General features: G+C 45.2%; 1 protein-coding gene across 1 annotated transcript in view; it reads right to left on the reverse strand.

The window, feature by feature from the left end:
- LOC137431432 (uncharacterized) overlaps positions 1–19,643 on the reverse strand; it is a 45,694-nt gene that overhangs the window by 23,412 nt on the left and 2,639 nt on the right. The window contains exon 2 of the mRNA XM_068122747.2: positions 10,477–10,688. Coding sequence (XP_067978848.2) covers positions 10,477–10,621 — 145 coding nt within the window. The 5' untranslated portion in view covers positions 10,622–10,688. The remainder of the gene's footprint in view (positions 1–10,476; positions 10,689–19,643) is intronic.

The following is a 19,643-nucleotide window of genomic DNA, read 5'->3' on the forward strand; positions in this document are numbered from 1 at the left end:
CGGAAGGTGTATATAATCGCAGCTGGACCATCGTTCCACCTTATCATGGCATTTTTTGAAGGCATCTTCAAATAGCAAAAGTAATTATATAGTGATAAAATAATAATAATAATAATAATAATATTAACATTACATTATTGCAAAATAATAATATAAATAATAATATTAAAACAAGTACAGATACATTCAAAGTACACCACCCCCATGCCAAATAAATAAATAACACCGCCATGCAGCACATAGAGATGGTATTGGGAGGGAGAGGTGTACAGTAATTGATTGATGAATTGCATAATTAAAATCAATAAACACTGATCGTAAAATATTTTCTTAATCAATTGGATAATAGCATACCAAAACCACCAGTTTCATTCAAAGCTGTAACTTTTCAAAAATTCATTAAATAAGTCATTAATCGAAAAAAACCCCAAAAAACAATTGATTAATCAATAAATAATAAATATCCTTTATAGCCACATCACTTGATCACTGTCGTGTCCGAATATCAGCTTCCGAGCTCAAAAGGTGCCTGAGATAATGCCCAGAAGAGAAAGGAAATAAATAAGTACTTAATTAATCGATAATAATCAAGTAACTAATCAATTAATTGATTAATCATCAAACAAAAAATATCGTTCTTGCCAAAGCACTTGCTCTCACTATTGTGCCGAAATTTCAGCTTCCTAGCTCAAAGGATGGTTGAGATATCACCCGGACGAACAAACAAGAAAGAAACAGGAGTGAAAACTGAGTACCCCCTTTCAGCATGCGTCATTGACGTCATGCAGTGCCTGAAGAAGGAATAGGAAAGGAGCGGTGTTCAATAATAATAATAGTACAACAATTGTCAATAATAAAAATAATGACATGATCCCTCATGACCACCCCCACAGATATATTTTAAATTATTTTTTGAGATTAAAATAACAGTAACCCCCAAATCTCACCCGCAACGCCAGTCATAAACACAAACTCGTGCAAAAAACTGATCCAGGGGTGTCCCATTACCAATCATCTTCCTATTGCTTGTCAAGCCAGAAATTCCTTATCAAAGCTCTAAATGGAATTATCCCATCTCCTCTTCTTGTCCAGGCTGGAGTTCCTCATGGCAGTGCTCTGGCCCCTGTGATTTTTCTAATCTTCACAAATGATCTCTCTGACTCTATATCTTTTTGCTGACGACTCCACCCTCTGCCACTCCATTCCTCATCCCTCATATCGACAGGCAGCAGCCTCTTCACTCTTTGCAGACTTCGATAAAATTACAAGCTGGTCAAACATGTGGAACATGTCTTTCAATCATTACAAATCTCACACTCTCACCTTGTCTCTGTGAAGAGACTGTCTGGAAAACCCTCCCATCTACTTTCTCAACAATCCACTCAAAGTTCTGTCACTCAACTTTTTGGGTCTCACTATCTGCCATTAAATTTCCTGCGAAAACCACATTTCCTATCTGGCCTCCAAAGCCAGTCGTTGACTAGGCATCGTCCATCATGCAAAGTCCTTCCTTGGCACCTCTGAGCTCCTCACCACATACAAAGCTTTCAACCGCAGTTTGATAGAGTACTGCTCTCCCCTCTTGGCTGGTGCACCTGCCTCACACCTAGCTCGGCTTCACACTGTACAAATCAAGGCTTTCAGAATAATTGGCATCTCCCGCAGTGAAGCTGATTCTGAGGCCCTTTCACTCTGTCACCGCAGGAAGGTTAGTGGTCTTTCTATCTTCTATAGACTACTCTCCGGCCTTGCACCCCCTGCACCTTCCGTCTGTGCCCTGTCCCCCAAATATTCCTGCTAGACTCACAAGATCTGCCACAACCCCCTTCTGGTAAAACTACCAAAATCAAGACTCTCTGCTCACCTTCACTCTTTCATTCCTCTTTTCTCCCGCTTCTGGAACAAACTCCCACACTCTCTTCAATCCCAATCCTCCCTCCAGGTCTTCAAAACAGCTGTTCACCACCATCTCTTATCTTCCCCCATCCAAAACCTTCATCTTTTCTACTCCGTTAATCCACCCCAAACCCACCTCCTTCAAATGCCCTGTTTTTCTTTCCTGAAATCCCCTGTAGTTTCCATTTGTTTTATTCTGTCTCTCTCTCTCTCTCTCTCCTCCTGCTCCCTGGATTATATATTCTATGTGTTAGCTCTTATACGAGCCTCGAATAAGTATATAAAAAAAGTTCCAACCATATTCTTGAGAACGCCTTAAAAATATACAGCCATTTATGCCAGAAAGAAGGTGAATCATCATCAACAGAAGCATATATACATCGGCGTGACCAGCAGTGTTACCAGCTACGTCTATTTAGGCATTCATACATCACTTTTAATCAAGGTGAGATTTTGTCGAGCGGTTTTCGTAATGAAACCTTTTTACCGTAGTATTAAGTGCACCGGAAAGTAATGTCGTTTTTCAAAGAGGAATACACAGCTTAAAAAACGACATTACCTAATATATCTCTAAACAGGTGTCCTATTTGCGTGTTTTTATTTTAGTGAGATCTTCTGAAACCCAACCTCAAATACACGGTACCTTACTGTACAAATGTGGGCAATACAAGGTCTGGTGGAGGGGACTGAATGAAACCGTTTAGTTTTCCAGTGAAACAATAATTCATTAATGCTAAATTCACCAATACCGATGACCTCAAGAAATGCATCCCTCGGCATTTGCGATGGAGATTTGACTCCATTTCTGGTTGAAGCACATCCATTTGTTTAAATATTTTCATCTAATAGCAATAAAGATTTTCATCTCCACCAAGTCCATCTCCACCGCCACCCACTCTATCCTGACAAACTGCATCACTGAAATAAAATCCTGGCTTCAAATCAACTTCATCAAACTTAACTATGATAAATCTGAAATAATCATCATTGGCCCAAAAACGCTCACCAAATCCACCCATAACTTTGCCCTCAACATCGACGGTTTCCCAGTATCCACCTCCCCTCACATCCGGAATCTTGGCATCATCTTTGACCAAACACTTCCGTTTCCGGTCTTGCTGGCGACGGTTCGTTTTTTCGCAGGTCTCCACGCTCTCCATCGAAATCGAAGTTAAGTCATTGTTCCAATTTGTATTTTCGTTAAAACTGTATTTATTTTATGGTGTATGTACGTATATTGTCCCGTCAAAGATTTTCGGTGCAAATCTTTCATACCTGTATTGAAAATCGCGTTAATTCGTGTCGTCTCGAGGTCTTGTACAGTGTACACTGTACAACCTTGAGGCTTTGTTTTTTCTCTCAGCGCCTGTCGTTTGTGATCCAATAACTTTCGTTCTCTGTTTTCGCAGTCTTTCCACCCCAAAGCCTACTTCCTTATGTAAATCTCAACTCAAAAAAACAAAAAAAAAAGGACTACCTTCTCTGTGCTCAGTCGTTTATTCATTCTTATTCGTTCGTTCGTTCTTCGACCACGTGTTTCTCCCCCATTTCCCCAGATAGATTGTCAAATTTCAATTCGTTATTTTATCGTCCATGTGATATTGTTTGATTATATAGTTAGTTTTGGTTTGAATTTCCTGTAACTCGTAATTAATTAATCGTGTTCTGCTCCTCGTGTGTGGCCTTGTAGTTGTACCCCCGTCGGTGTTTTGTTAACTTAAGTGTGTTTTGCTTGGCTCTTGGTTTTTTCCCTTCTACCCCGAACATAATACTGTCTAACGTTCTAAATCCCCACCCCCCCCCCCCCCAAAAACAAAAAAAAAACAAAAACATTTATTTTATTTTCTCCACGTGTACTGTTGTCTCATCCTGTATTTTCTGTCCAGGTGTGCTGTTCGCCCCACCCCCATTATCTCCTTGCCATCCACCGTTTGCCCTGTTCACGTGACTCGTGGTGGTCCCTCTCGGCTCTCCCCCCGTTGGTATTTTTGTGCATATAAGATTGTTCATAGTTCTGTTTAAATATTTTTAAATATGTTTAACCTTTCCCCTTCTGTTTTTTATTCAGTGGTATATTACAACACGCTGTTTTTCTTCCTATTTAAAAGGCTTTTCTCAATTTCCTCTCCAACTCATTCCACTTCAAAAAAAGAAATTCAATATCTTATACGTCTCCCTCACTACATGGTCTAAATTCACATTCATTCCATCCCTCCTCCATCATCCTGAACCGGATTGCTAACTTGAAAATCACAACAAACCCAATTTGTTATCAATGTTCGTCTTTCATTAATCATCCACTTTCTAATCTCCCCTCTTGCCCCTCCCATCCAAATCCCCCCCCTTGCACCTACACTCCGAAACTTCCCCCTTGCCCCTCCACTCTTAAACTCCCCCCTTGCCCCTCCACTCCTGAACTCCCCCCTTGCCCTTCCCCTCCTAAACTTCTCCTTTGCCCCTCCCCTCCTAATCCCCCCCCTTGCCCCTCCACTCCTGATCTCCCCCCTTTCCCCTTCCCTCCAAAACTCCCCCCTTGCCCCTCCCCTCCTAAACTCCCCCCTCACTCCTCCCCTTCAAAACTCCCCCCCAATCCCTCCCATTCAATTCTCCCCCCATACCATTCCTCTCCAATTCTCTCTCCTCCCCCCTCCTCCTCCAAGCTGCCTCCTCCCCACTTCGTCTCCCTTCTATCTCATACCTCCACCCCCCCAAACCTTCTACTTTCCTCTGCCCCCCCTCAAACAACCCCTCACTGTGCCGCATCCCTTCACCAGCAAACCTTTCATCCTCCTCATCCTTCCCTTTCTTGGAACTCTTCTGCAACATCTGAAACACTATCAACTGCTCTCCCTACCTCCCCCTCTCATCCTTCATCTTACCCTACTCCTCCCCTCCCCTGTCCTGTACCCGATGCTCCCCCTCTCTCTTCATTAACGGTATGGACCTCAAACATCCGGGGCCTTCGCTCAAACCTGACTGATCTCTCCATACAGGTTGCTTCTGACAATCCAGACTTGATCTGCTTAACAGAGACTTTCCTCCTTCAAGATGTCTCTGATTCCTTAATATCTCTTCCTGGTTACTCCCTCCTCCGGTATGATAGACCTGAGCCTCGGCCTGGTGGTGGGGTGGCTATCTTTGTCAAAAACTCTCTTCCTCACTCTCCTTGCACTGCTCTCTTTCCTCCTCACCCGCAGGAGTACCTCTGGTTACGGCTTCCTCTCCGCTCCCACCTTTTGTTCATATGTGTTCTGTACCGTCCCCCAAACAGTGATGACTCCATCTACATTTCAATGTCTGACAACATGGACCAACTTCTATCCACTCATCCCAACTCTCTCTTCCTCATATGTGGTGACTTCAACTGTCATCATGCCACCTGGTTGGGTGTGGGTTCCTCTCTCACTAGTCATGGCACCTCAGCAAAGGACTTCTGTGACTCACTGGGATTGACACAATCTGTCAATTTCCCGACCCGGATCTCAGCCAATGGAGTATCTTCTCTTCTAGACTTGGTTATGACAAACTTCCCTGCTAATGTCTGCTGCTCTTCTTCTGCTCCAATCGGTTCTTCTGATCATGTGCTTGTCAAAGTGGACATCTCTCTGGCCATTCTCAGAGAGCCTCCTCAGCGTCGACGAGTCTGGCATTTCACTCAGGCCGACTGGGACGGTCTTCAAGCAGCCATCAATCGTCTGGATTGGTCTCCCATCTCCACTGCCTCTGACATCAATTCTTCCTGGGAATTCTTCCAAAGCAAACTGATCTCTCTCATGCACAGATTTATCCCATCTCGCCTTCAATTGTCTTACCCTTCCTCCCGTCCATGGTACACTGAATCTTGTGGTGAGGCAGTTGCCCTGAAACAACTTGCCTTTGCCTCTTGGAAGGCTAATCCAACTGAGGGAAATCTCAGTTCCTTCCACCAAGCTCGGAACAAGTGTGTGTCTACCCTCAGGAGTGCCAGGAAGCACTATCTCTCCTCACTCAAGAATGAACTCTCAAACCTGTCTCCTTCCTCCAAATCCTGGTGGCGTCTGGTCAAATCCGTTTCTGGTGTTTGTTCCCCCTCCATCCCCTCCCTTACCTCAAATGGCCACACAGTTGACATCGCACGTGACAAAGCCGAATGCCTCAACTCTGTGTTCGCCTCGAAATCCTTAGTCCCAAACCCATCTCTCTCTGTTCCCACCTTTCCCAGTCGAACCCAACTGCTCCTGGACTCTGTGTCCTTCTCTCCTGACAAGGTGGAGGAGTTTTTGTCAAACCTCGACTCTGATTCTGCAACTGGACCAGACGGCATCAGCCCACGGGTCCTAAAATCCTGCTCTGCCGCTCTATCTCACCCTCTCTCTGTTCTTTTCACCCTATCTTTTGCTCAAGGTCATCTGCCAGCATCCTGGAAATCAGCTAACATTACCGCTTTACACAAAAAAGGTGCAAAAACAGATCCTTGCAACTACAGACCAATCAGCCTGCTCCCAATTATCAGCAAAGTCATGGAATCCATCATTGCTTCGGATATGAAATCTTTCCTCTTCTCCAATGGCTTGATCTCTGATCATCAATTTGGTTTCAGACCTGGTCACTCTACTCTGGACATGCTGCTTCTGCTGTCTCAACAATGGATGGAGGTCCTCAATGCCAAACAGGAAATCAGAGCTGTCTCCCTTGACATATCAAGGGCCTTTGATACGGTCTGGCACCCAGCTCTGCTCACCAAACTCTCCTCCTATGGTATCCATGGAAATCTCCATGCATGGCTTGCGGACTTCCTCTCTGGTCGTAGTCAACGTGTGGCCCTGAATGGATTTCTCTCATCTCCCCTTCCTGTTCAGGCTGGAGTTCCCCAAGGAAGTGTGCTGGGCCCTGTGCTTTTTCTGGTCTTTATCAATGATCTCTCTGACTCTCTGGAAAATCCTCTCTATCTCTTTGCTGATGACTCCACTCTCTGCCGCTCCATTCCTCTTCCCTCAGATCGGCAGTCTGCAGCCTCCTCACTCTCTGAAGACCTGGACAAAATCACAGACTGGTCAAACAAGTGGAACATGTCTTTCAATCCTGCCAAATCTCACTCTCTTACTATGTCTCTCCGAAAAGATCGACTGGACAACCCTCCCATCTACTTTCTCAACAATCCTCTCCAAGAAGTTCTGTCACTCAAGCTTTTGGGTCTCACTATCTGCCATGATCTTTCTTGGGAAAACCACATTTCCAAGCTGGCCTCCAAAGCCAGTCGCCGACTGGGCATCCTCCGTCGTGCGAAGTCCTTCCTCGGCACACCTGAGCTCCTCACCACATACAAGGCTTTCATCCGCAGCTCAATGGAATACTGTTCTCCCCTATGGGCTGGTGCTCCTGCCTCACACCTGGCTCGGCTTCACGCTGTTGAATCCAAAGCTTTCAAAATCATTGGAATCTCCCGCGATGAAGCTATCTCTGAGGGCCTTTCACTCACTCACCGCAGGCAGGTAGGTGGTCTTTCTGTCTTCTACCGACTCCTCTCCGGCCTTGCTCCCCCAGCTCTCTCTGTGCTCTGTCCCCCAAATATTCCTACAGGTCGCACAAGATCTGCCAACAACCCCTGATGGTTAAACTGCCGAAATCTCGGCTCTCTGCTCACCTTCACTCTTTCATTCCTCTTTTCTCCCGCCTGTGGAACAAACTCCCACACTCCCTTCAATCCCTCTCCTCCCTCCAGGTCTTTAAAACAGCTGTTCACCACCATCTCTTATCTTCCCCCATCCATAACCTTGATCTTTTCTACCCCCACTAATTCACCCCAGATCCACCTTGTTTGAAATTCCAACTTATTTCCTGGAAATCCTGGCAGTGTCCATATGTTTATACCTCTCCCACCCCCCCCCCCCCCCTTCACATGCCTCCTCCCCTTCACATGCCTCCCCCCCTTCACATGCCTCCCCCCAAAGCCCTCTCCCTCCCACAGATCTCTCGATGTCTCCATGTCTCTCGGTCCCTGCTCTCAAATGTTGTGTTTGTGTCCTTCCCCCTCTCTCCCCATCTTGTCTACCGCTCCCGATGTTATTTGTTTTATGTGTCTGTTTGTCTTTCTGTGTGATTAATGTTCGCTCTTTCACGAGCCTCGATCTTGTATACAAAAAAAAAAAAAAAAAAAAAAAAAAAAAAACCCTCTCCTTCGACAAATACACTAAACACATCACAAAGACAGCCTTCTTTCACCTGAAAAACATCGCCCGTCTCCGTCCATCCCTCTCCTCCACGGCTGCAGAAACCCTCATCCACGCCTTCATCACCTCCCGTCTGGACTACTGCAACAGCCTCCTCTGTGGTTCACCCTCAATAATCACCAATAAACTCCAATACATTCAGAACTCCGCTGCCCGTCTACTCACCCATTCCCGGACCCGTGACCACATCACCCCCGTCCTTTACAAGCTTCACTGGCTCCCCATCCCCCAGAGAATCCAGTACAAAATCCTCCTCTTGACCTACAAAGCCCTCCATAACCTGGCCCCATCCTACCTGACTGACCTCCTCTCCAGACACACTCCCACCCACAACCTCCGCTCTGCTGGTACCAACCTCCTGACCCCCCCCCCCCCCATCCGGACCAAATTCAGATCCTGGGGGGACAGGGCCTTCTCCATCCCTGCTCCCACCCTCTGGAACTCACTACCTCACACCATCAGAGACTCCTCCTCACTCACCACATTCAAAACATCACTCAAGACCCACCTGTTCAACACTGCATTCAACATTTAACCCTCAGAATTTAACCCCTGACTATCTCTTCTCCTTCTCCTTCCTTTTGCTTTGATTATTTACCTATTGATTTTTGTCTTTTTGCACTTGTTTTTTGTACTCTGTCAAAGCGCCTTTGGGCTTCTTGAAAAGCGCTATATAAAATAAATGTATTATTATTATTATAAATACGCTGTGTGCTGCCTACACAAAAGTAACAAAATTAGCAACAATATTAAATATACAATGTCCTCGTACCAATTTATCATTCACGTACAGTCGTGGCCAAAAATATTGGCACCCTTGCACCTTTTTCAAATAATGCACAATTTCTTCCAGAAAATTGTTGAAATTAAAAAATCTTTTGGTATCCACATATGTATTTGTTTGGTTTGCAGTGGAACAAAACAAAAAAGCTGAAAAAAATACTAAATCTTAGCTATTCCACACAGAAATCTTAAAATGGCCTGGACAATATTATTGGCACCTTTTAGAAGTTGTTAGAAATAATTACATTTCAAACAGGTAATTCTCCTTTACTTTGGAATGGAACTCACCCGCGGTGAGTTGCAGATGCCTGCAATATAAAAATCACTCATTCAACCAGTTTGAATGGAGAAAAGGAGTCATTTTGCTGTTTTGTGTGACTGTGTGTACCGCAATGAGCATGTAGAAAAGACAGAAAACCAAATAATTGTCTGAGGAGGTCAGACACAAGATTGTAGCCAAGCATGGACAATCTCAAGGCTACAAGTCAATCTCCAGAGACCTTGATGTTCCTGTGTCCACCGTACACAATGTTATCAGGAATTTTAAGGCCCATTGCACTGCAGCAAACCTCCCTGGATGTGGCCGCAAGAGAAAACTTGATCGAAGATTGCAGCGAAGGATTGTTTAAATGGTGGAGAAAGCACCTCGATCAACTGTCAAACAGATTCAAGCTGACCTTCAGACACAAGGTTCGACAGTTTCAACTCGCACCATCCATCGCCAACTCAATTAAAGGGGGTTCTATGGTAGGAGACCCAGGAGGATCCAACTGCTGAGAGAGACACATAAGAAAGCCCGACTGGAGTTTTCCAAAACACACCTGAACACGCCAAAATCCTTCTGGGAGAATGTCCTGTGGACAGATGAGACGAAATTAAAGATTTTTGGTAAAGCACATCATCTCTATGTTTACAGAAAACAAAATGAAGCCTTCAAAGAAAAGAACACCTTCCCTACAGTCAAACATGGAGGAGGTTCAGTGATATTTTGGGGTTGCTGTGCTGCCTCTGGCACTGGGTGCCTTGAAAGTGTGCATGGCATCATGAAATCAGGAGAGTACCAAGGCATTTTTCAGCGCAATGTTCAACCTAGTGTCAGAAAGCTGGGTCTTCAGAAAGACAAAACACTGGACTGTTCTGAAGTGGCCAGCAATGAGTCCAGATCTTAATCCCATTGAACACCTGTGTGGAGATCTGAAAACAGTTGGGAGAAGGCACCCTTCAAATCTGGGAGAACTGGAGCAGTTTGCACAAGAAGAGTGTGCCAAACTGCCAATATAGAGGTGTAGGAAGCTCATTCATGGCTATAGGAAGCACTTGACTGCAGCTATTTTGTCCAAAGGCCATGCTACCAAATATTAAGTCAAGGGTGTCAATAATTTTGTCAATGCCATTTCTTTATATTTTCTGATTTAAAAGGATATATTAAGTTCTGAATGAAAAACAAAGCTTCTGTAATATTAACAGTGAAATAAAGAATTGTGGAGACCAAATACTTTTGGCAATTTCAACTTATTTTTAGAGAAATTTGTAAGTTATTTGAAAAAAGTGCAAGGGTGCCAATATTTTTGGCCACGACTGTATTTACCTGTGTGACAGTGAATGGCGCTGCTGATGTCCTGCTGAGCACCGACATGCTGCAAACCATCATCAAAGTCTGTGTCACAAACATCAGAGAAAGGTTCCACAGTAGTTAGTGAGAGGTTTTGCTCTTCCTCCAATTCGACGTCCATCTTAGCTGTGAACACGATGAGATGACCCCAGCAATGGCATGGAACTAAACAACGGTATTCGCCAAGCCTGTGGGGGTTAAGGGAAACAGGTGAAGAAAGAATTGCACCCACGAAAGACAAACACATGTCTCCCCCCCCCCCCCCCCCGCCCATTATGACATACTCATCCAAATCACCCCTGCACATCTGCACGTGTCGTACCGCCCCCCCCCCCCCCCCACTCACCCAATTATGACGCACCAATCCTAATCACCACTGCAAAATCACCTAGCCCGACACTCCAGATGAGGACATTTTGTTGCAGATCCAATTCAAATTCAAGAGGAATTTGAGGAGGTTATACAATTCATAAAGGATGACAGGATAGCTCAGAGTGAGCATACTCTCCTTTGAGCTGTCTTATTGTCTCCACCACCGAAGGTGGCAGGAGGTTATGTTTTCACACCTGTCTGTTTGTTTGTTTGTCTTTGAACAAGATATCTCAGAAAGTTGTGTGAGGATTCAGACGAAATTTAGTCGAGAGGTTGGGTATGTGATAAGGACAAAATGATTATATTTTGGTGAAATCCGAGAATTTTTAAAAAGTGATTCTTCAGCATTGAGAGATGGGGAACAAAACTATATATAGCACAATATCTCAAAAGGTTATAGATGCATTCGGACGAAATTTGGTGGACAGGTTGGGTGGGTGACGAGGAAAAATAGATTCAATTTTGGTGGAGATTCGAATCCAGATCCGGATACGTGAGTTTTTTTAATTCCCCAAGTAATTCTTCACATTGAGTGATAGGGCTAAAAACGATAAATAACATGATATTTCAAAAAGTTATGGACGACTTATGACAAAATTAGTTGGATGAGTTGGTTAGATGACAAGAACAAGCCGATTCGATTTTGGTTCAGGTCCAAATCCAGATCTGGCCTATCAGTGGAATGCAAAATGTAAACTGTTCAGCTTGTCGGAGTATGCTCTCTACCGAGTGCCATTCTAGTTCGCGTTTGATTCTTGAACGACTATATACTGCTTGGAAACTACAGCACTGATAACGTGCCTGTGAGTCGACATCTCTCTGGCTATTGTCAGAGCTGCCTCAGTGCCGGAGAGCCTGGCAGTTCACCGAGACTGACTGTCAGGGACTGCAAGCCACCATGTCACTTCAGGACTGGTCTTCTCCCATTATATTGTCGTGTGACTACTCTGTAGTGAACACCGCAGGGCGACACGGATGCCCAAACGAGCTTTAACTCCGAGGCGTTCAATTCAATGGTGGACCTTCATTATACACGCGGGGAGTAAGTGGGGGAGAAGCCGTGAGCACTTACCTGCACGGGTCCACCCGATGTCTTTGCACCTGGATAAATTAATTCCAAGCCGACACAGGATTAAAATGTACAAAAATACTGGCTTTATTATAGAAAATGACGGTAAAAAAGAATGCACGATAAAACTAAATTCCTAATTGGAGCGCCCCTACACAGACCCGAATACAGAAAAAGGGAAATATATCAGAACGAAAATAAATGTGTTATTTATTGTGTGCACTTAGCTCAGAGTTGCTACAGGAATCGTCAAAGATCGTCGAAGCCTCTACGTCCTTGCGTGCGAAACCGCAGGCTGCACTCCCTGTGGGCGTGAACTAGGCCTCACCGCGTGGTCGCTCACTCATGGCAAGCTCACTCCTGGCGCGAAGCGAACAGGCCGCGTCCGCTCGGTCGCTCCAGCCATGCTTGTCTTCTCGATCTCGTTCACCAACACCAACACCAACGTTTCCCAGCGCAAGAGCGCCACAAACTCAAACCACTCACCGTGAACTGCCGAAGCAGAGTGAGATATCAAATCATGACCGTTCACCAACAAAGCCAGGACTCAAGAGAGTGAGGGAAAGCCAAGAGGACAAAATGTCGGGGAGAAGACCGCTCGCCACCAAACCCAGAACATACGAGGAAATCAAGAAGCAAAAAGACCAGAGAGAAAATGTCGGGCAGAGCGTTCTTTTATACTCGGGGCTCTGCCGTCATCCGTGCCTGCTCCACCAATCCTATGGTCCCATCTTAACAGTCTTTGTGCCAATCTTCCCAGGACCAATCACTGCTCCTCGGGGCAATGGCCCCTCGGGTCTGCCTGTTTGTTGTGGTGATGTGACGGCTGGCAGTGCCAATGGTATTGTTCGATGCCTGGTTTCCGGTTGGTTTTTATTTAATGTGGTTAATGCACGATTTCCTGGTTAAGTGTGTGTGCTGCATGTGTCATAAGGAACAAAGGAAAAATAAGAGGCCATTACATACAGGGGATTTACCATTAATCCCCAGCTAATTAACATATCCCACCCCTCGTGATGGGAACGAAGATACGCTCTCCCACGACATACGGTCTACCGGATCCCTACTTATGATACATGAGGTTTCTTATTCTTCATGACAGTCTGAGCACACTACCTATACAATTCTACCTGGACTAAGGTAATCACTGCCTACCCCCTACAAACAACAATATTAATGCCACCTGAGAATTCTTCCACAATGCCTACTCTTCCTTATTCCCAGATTTATGGCATCTCATACCCATCCTCTCACCCTGGTATACAGAATCCTGTGGTTGCCTTGAAACAAATTGTTTTCTCCTCCTGGAAGGGAAATCTGGCCAAAGGCAATCTCAGATCATTCCACAAAGCATTCAACAAGTGTGTAGCCACTCAAGAGAGCCAGAAAACTCCATCTGGCCAATCTCAACTGTGCTGAACTATCACACATGTCTCCGTTCTCAAAGATCTGTTGGTTTGGTGCCTGGCCAATTCTGTCTCTGTGAGGAGGGCAAGGGTTAGGATTGTGTGAGGGTGAGGATTGGTGGTAGTGGGCGAGGAGGTCGTGGATGAAGGGAGGGGGGGGGAGGCTTTAGGAGAGGTGGAGGTGGACAGTTATGGGGAAGGGTTTCAAAACCATTCACCATTTTTGTATGTAAAAATTATAGATTACGTTTATAGATCTATGAAGGTCTGGAGTTAACGGTTAAGGTGGCCGAGACCCTGTCATTCCGTTGAAATAACACCAGGTGGATTGACTCAGCCTGCCATCCTTCTGAGGTTGGCAAAATGAGAACCAGCTTACTGGTAACAGGGGCACTGCATCAGCGCCACAGCCGCGCTTCCAAACAACCGATGCGACCGCAGGCCGCATACAAAGCAACAACAACAACAAAATAGATCTATGAAAGAGGATGCAAAGACAAACACGTACACAATAAGCCAGAAATTATTGTTCCCTTTTTTTTAAATCCCAAAGGACTTGATGGTGCCAGGGCCAAACTTAGGACAAAAGGGGCCTAGGGCAAATAAAAGGTTAATTATAGGGGACTTTTGGTACTTTGCTACTTTTCGTAGTATCGTAGTATTTCGTAGCTTTGCTATGCTACTACCTGATCACACGATCCACTTTGCCTCAATGTCATAGATTTTTTGCAGAGATGCAACTGTGAGGAAAAAGAAAACGTAAAAATAGGAACCAATATACAATATTATTTATTATACACAGCACAGTTTAAATACTGTTTATCCATCTGAATAATAAATCTGCATGCAGTGCATTCAGAAAGTATTCAGACCCCTTCACTTTTTTCACATTTTGTTATGTTGCAGCCTTATGCTGAAATCGTTTAAATTCATTTTTTCCCTCATCAATCTACACTCAATGCCCCATAATGACAAAGAGAAAACAGGATTTTAGAAAGTTTTGCAAATTTATTAAAAAGAAAAAACTGAAATATCACATTGACATAAGTATTCAGACCCTTTGCTATGACACTTGAAATTTAGCTCAGGTGCCTCCCATTTCTCTTGATCATCTTGGAGATGTTTCTACACCTTGATTGGAGTCCACCTGTGGTAAATTCAATTGATTGGACATGATTTGGAAAGGCACACACCTGTCCATATAAGGTCTCACAGCTGACAATGCATATCAGAGCAAAAACCAAGCCATGAGGTCGAAGGAACTGCCTGCAGAGCTCAGAGACAGGATTGTGTCGAGACACAGATCTGGGGAAGCCAAAAAAAAAAATTCTGCTGCATTGAAGGTTCCAAGAGCACAGTGGCCTCCATAATTCTTAAATGGAAGAAGTTTGGAACAACCAGGACTCTTCCAAGAGCTGGCCGCCCGGCCAAACTGAGCAATCGGGGGAGAAGGGCCTTGGTGAAGGAGCTGCGCTCCAACGCGAGTCGAAAGAATTGACGCGACCAAAGACGGAATTCGTCCGAGTTGCTTTATTGAAACAAAACAGCTCAGGTATTCTGACAAGCCCGTTTATCGGGCAGCAATATATATACACATTTATGCCGGGGCATTTGCCCGGGAAAACCGAGACCGGGCATGCCCGGGTGTCAAGGGCGAGTCCTGGAAAGGCGAATCTGGACATGCCCGTGCGTCCTGGACGCGGCCTGGCAAGTCGAGGCTGGGCGTGCCCGAGCGCTCTGGGCGAGCCCTGGAAAGGCGAGAGCGGGCATGCCCGGACGCTCTGGGCGAGCCCTGGAAAGGCGAGTCTGGACATGCCCGGGCGTCCTGGATGCGGCCTGGCAAGTCGAGGCTGGGCGTGCCCGGGCGCTCTGGGCGAGCCCTGGAAAGGCGAGAGCGGGCATGCCCGGGAAAGACGAGACCGGGCGTGCCCGGGAGGTTCGGGCGTGCCCGGGAGGTTCGGGCGTGCCCGGGAACAGCGAGTCCGGGCATGCCCAGGAGAGGCGCGTCTGGGCCCATCCGGACGAGCCCGGCATGGCGATCGCGCCCTGGCCGCGTCCTGGCAGGTGCAAGGCGATTGTGTACATTCAGCGGGAACCGCTACATTGGTAAGATAGGTGACCAAGAACCCGATGGTCACTCTGGCTGAGCTCCAGAGATCCTGTGTGGAGATGGGAGAAACTTCCAGAAGGACAACCATCACTGCAACACTCCACCAATCTGGGCTTTATGGCAGAGTGGCCAGACGGAAGCCTCTCCTCAGTGAAAGACACATGAAAGCCCGCTTGGAGTTTGCAAAAAAGCACCTAAGGACTCTCTCCTTATTCATGGAGAGAAAACCAATGACGAATCAAAACGATCTGACACATGCTTGTATGTAGCATGGCATTCCTCAAGGCATGTGACCAGTGAGCGATGCAAGGAATGAAAGCCTTTGTATGGAAAAAATTTTTTAATTTTTTTTGTATACTGAATCGAGGCTCGTGAAAGAGCTAACATTTATTTCACAAACAAATCAACCAGACAAACAAAATATACAAAAAGAGGGAGCGGAAGACCACCCTTTAGCAAAACAGGGAGCATCAATATTGATGCCAATGCATCCTTTAGTGAATTCTCAACTTCTTTGGAATGTCCATAGTCAAGCAGACATTTTTTGGACAGCATACTCATTAGTGCCACATAAGCGCATACCAGATTCTTCAAAATAGTCGAAGCATCGCTGTTGTCGGCCAAAATCGATAAGGGATATCAATACACGAGTGGCAGTATTCAAATTGAGCTCAATAGACTGTAATGTTTTACGACTCTGGATGAAGCCTTCAAACATGACATCCCACAATTCAGCAAAAAAAATCCTGTCTCTAGCCTAGTCATCTGTTCATGCAATACAACGACGGGCTGTCACGACGATCAGCTTTTTCATCATTGTCTTCTGAAATATCAAGTGTCCGTGACATCATCATAGTCTTTTTGATGAGAGCTCTGACTGTACAAGACCAGCGAATAACACTGAGTTTCTTTGGCATATAGTCAGGTTCACTATGTTTTTTCATTCAAAATCATGGTAGATTAGCAAACCTATACATTTTTGGAAACGTTATTACATGGAAAATCTGAAAATCAATGTTTACATTTGCCAATTCCGACCAATTCGATTCGACCAATTCGACCAATCGACCAATTCCATTCGACCAATTCGACCATTCGACCAATCGTTTCGATCGACAATTCGATCGATTCGATTCGATTCGATTCATCGAATTCGATTTGATCGACCATTCGACCAATTCGATTTGCCAATCAAATTGACCGACCTTTGCTTGTGTGGAACGGACTGTGAAAACGATGCGGACTATATTGTCGGATACGACACACAGGACAGTGATGACGAACTCTAAATGGCATATTCTGTAATCGTGTATGTTTGATGCCATTGACTGCCTGTGTATATTTTGTCATTGACTGCCTGTGTAGATGTGAAGTTATACTGACTGCATGTGTATATATTATTTTGCTCACTGCCTGTGTATGTTTGGTGATATGAATTATTGTGAAACATTTTGTTGTTATTAACTGCCTGTACAAAATGATAACATGTATTTGATTATGCAACTTATCGCGAATATAAAGACAGTATTTTGCAATTCAAAACCTTTGATTCATGTCTTACCATTCCCCATAGCACTAATTTGATACTTTCATTGGATTCCTTGTCCCTGAAAATATAGGTTTAGTATATTTTTAAAAGTTTTTAGGGTAATTAGAGGCAGAAATAGAACAAAATATGTATTTTACAGTGGCCATTTTGAAAATCCAAAATGGCCGCCATACAGGTATCTCTCCAAATGTAAACATTGATTTTTAGTTTCCTTATGCTATAACCTTTCCAAAAATGTATAGGTTTGCTAATCTACCATGATTTTGAACGAAATATAATTTATTGACATAGTGAACCTGACTAATAGCGGCAATGGTATTATTTGCTCTTTAACATATTGTTACGGTTTTTAGAACCTTCACTAGTAAATTTTAGTAAATGTTTCCCTTAAAAATGTTCCCCTGTAAATATCCCCATCAATTGGTTTGTTAAAGATCGCACCCTAATTAGTCCATGTACAACACGTAGCGAAGCAGAGGACCTCTCCATAGTTATTTCATTATTATGTGTTTCAGTTAAGGATCTGTTCCCAGTAGTTGAATCTACATTGCATTTATCAAATAAGATAGGTCCCTTTCAATTTCCCCAAATCGCCTCACCCACGCTTCAAAGTAACAGTCGGGCAGCGTTCGCTGCCCCTTGTCTTGGTTCGTTTGATTGCCCCAAGCCGCCATTAGCCATGCGGTCAAGCCGAGGAAGAAGGGGGCGGAGCCGCCAGATCACGGGCGTGGCACGCCGACGCACCACCCGAGGCGGGGCCAGCGAGCCCCCACCAGCCAACCAGGGCTGACGAAAGACCATCGCTGGCATGGCTCTATGGAGCGCGCATTGATTCCAACACGAGCAATAAAAGCGGCTACGCGGGACTGCTTGGCCAGTCGGGTGAGAAGGTACCAGTTGAGTGAGAGGGTTCAAGAAAAGGCAGAGAGAGTCGGGTGAGAAGGTACCAGTTGAGTGAGACGGTTCAAGAGTTGCAAGAGAGAGACGCGTGAGAAGGTACCGACCAGAGGGGAAGGACCTGGATTGCGCGACGAACTGGCATCTTGTTCAAGGGAGAGAGCGTTGACACGAGCCATTTGTTATAGACGGAGCATCCCAATCCCATCGCTATATGCAACGTCCGCTCGCGGTGAACGATACGCGCTCGCTGCCTGCCAGGGTTTTCCCGCCACGACGCGAGTCGACTCCTGGAGCCGGACCTCGACGCCTACCGTCTGCCTGGGCCTTCTCATCCCTTCTTCCAGTCATTCCTGCCTGCTATTCCCCTTTCATGTAAGTCTGTTTGTCTGTCCTGTTTGTTGTCCTGGGGTAATATAAGACTGCTTAAGGCTGCCCTGTGTCTTCTTCTTCTTCTGTATATTACTTTCGTTTCTTCTTTGGTTCTTTGGTTTTGTACATAATTAATAAATGTCTGGTATTCCTTACTTTGGTTTCTTCTTTCCCCCGATCGCTTTAGTCCCTTCCTTCGATTGAGTACCTGTGGCACGATTCGGCCAACCGCAATAGACGGGTTTAGTCCTTTGTTAACGGCTCGAATCGCAGATTGCTAAACCGCTCGGCAAATACCATCTTGTCCGTGGTTCGAGCGGTACTTGTCTCCCTGTTTTGCGGAGGGATTGGTAAAGGTATTCGGAAGAACACCTTGACCAATAACCCTGACCAATTTCACCCCGCAAAAGAGCGTTATAAGTACCAGGACCAGAGACGGCCAGCTTAACAGGCCAAGGGGATTAACCCCCCTTTGCTAAGGGGAGTGCCGTCTCTGAGATCCGTAACAATATCATTAATCTTGTACTTTGCTGTGGATGATCAAATGAAAACCCACAATGCCTGATCCATATCAAATAACGAAACTGCTTCACGACGTGCAGCTGATGCTTCTTTGCCAAACAAGTTGAGAGAATGTCCAAAGCAAGGAATAAATGTTGCAAACTTGTTATAAATCTGAAGTATTCTGCTCTGCATGCCCTGATACCGTACTGACTTGTTGCTGGCGTTATCAAAAGATTGATCACGACAATCATGAATATTGATGCCAATATCTTTCAGATTTGACTGCAATGCATTAGCCATGTGAATTCCTTTGTGTCCTGCAGGTTCTAGAAAGGTGAAGAAGCGTTGGACTGGCTCTGATCCTTACAAATAGCATAGAATAACTGTTAGTTGGCCAATGTAAGTATTATCCTCAGATGAGTCAACTGTTACAGAATAGTTGTTGTTGTTGTTTCATTTTGCCAACCTCGGAAGGATGACAAGCTGAATCAACCCACCTGGTAATGTTCCAACGGCACGGCACGACACGACAGGGGCTCAAACTAAAAAACTCGAGATCTTGAGCCAGCCGTCCGAACCATTAAGCCAACACCAGGCTTTACAGAAGAGTATTTCGATGCCTTTACATGATCCAAGGGGCATTGGCAGTTGCCCTGCATTTAATTTGATTCAGGAAGGTGTGTCGTATTTTGTCTAAAAATGATTAAATGGCTTAGAGGTCGGGACAAAAACATAATTGACCCTATTTCAACACCATCATCTTTATGATGCACCATGTCCTAAGCAGAGAGTCGGTGCCGTCGAAGCAGTTACTCGGCTACAATCCGGGACAGATCGCCACTCCGACTCAGGAAGTCAGGGCAG

The sequence above is a fragment of the Myxine glutinosa genome, chromosome 7 (assembly GCF_964187855.1).
Source record: "Myxine glutinosa chromosome 7, kmMyxGlut1.1, whole genome shotgun sequence".
NCBI lineage: Eukaryota > Metazoa > Chordata > Myxini > Myxiniformes > Myxinidae > Myxine > Myxine glutinosa.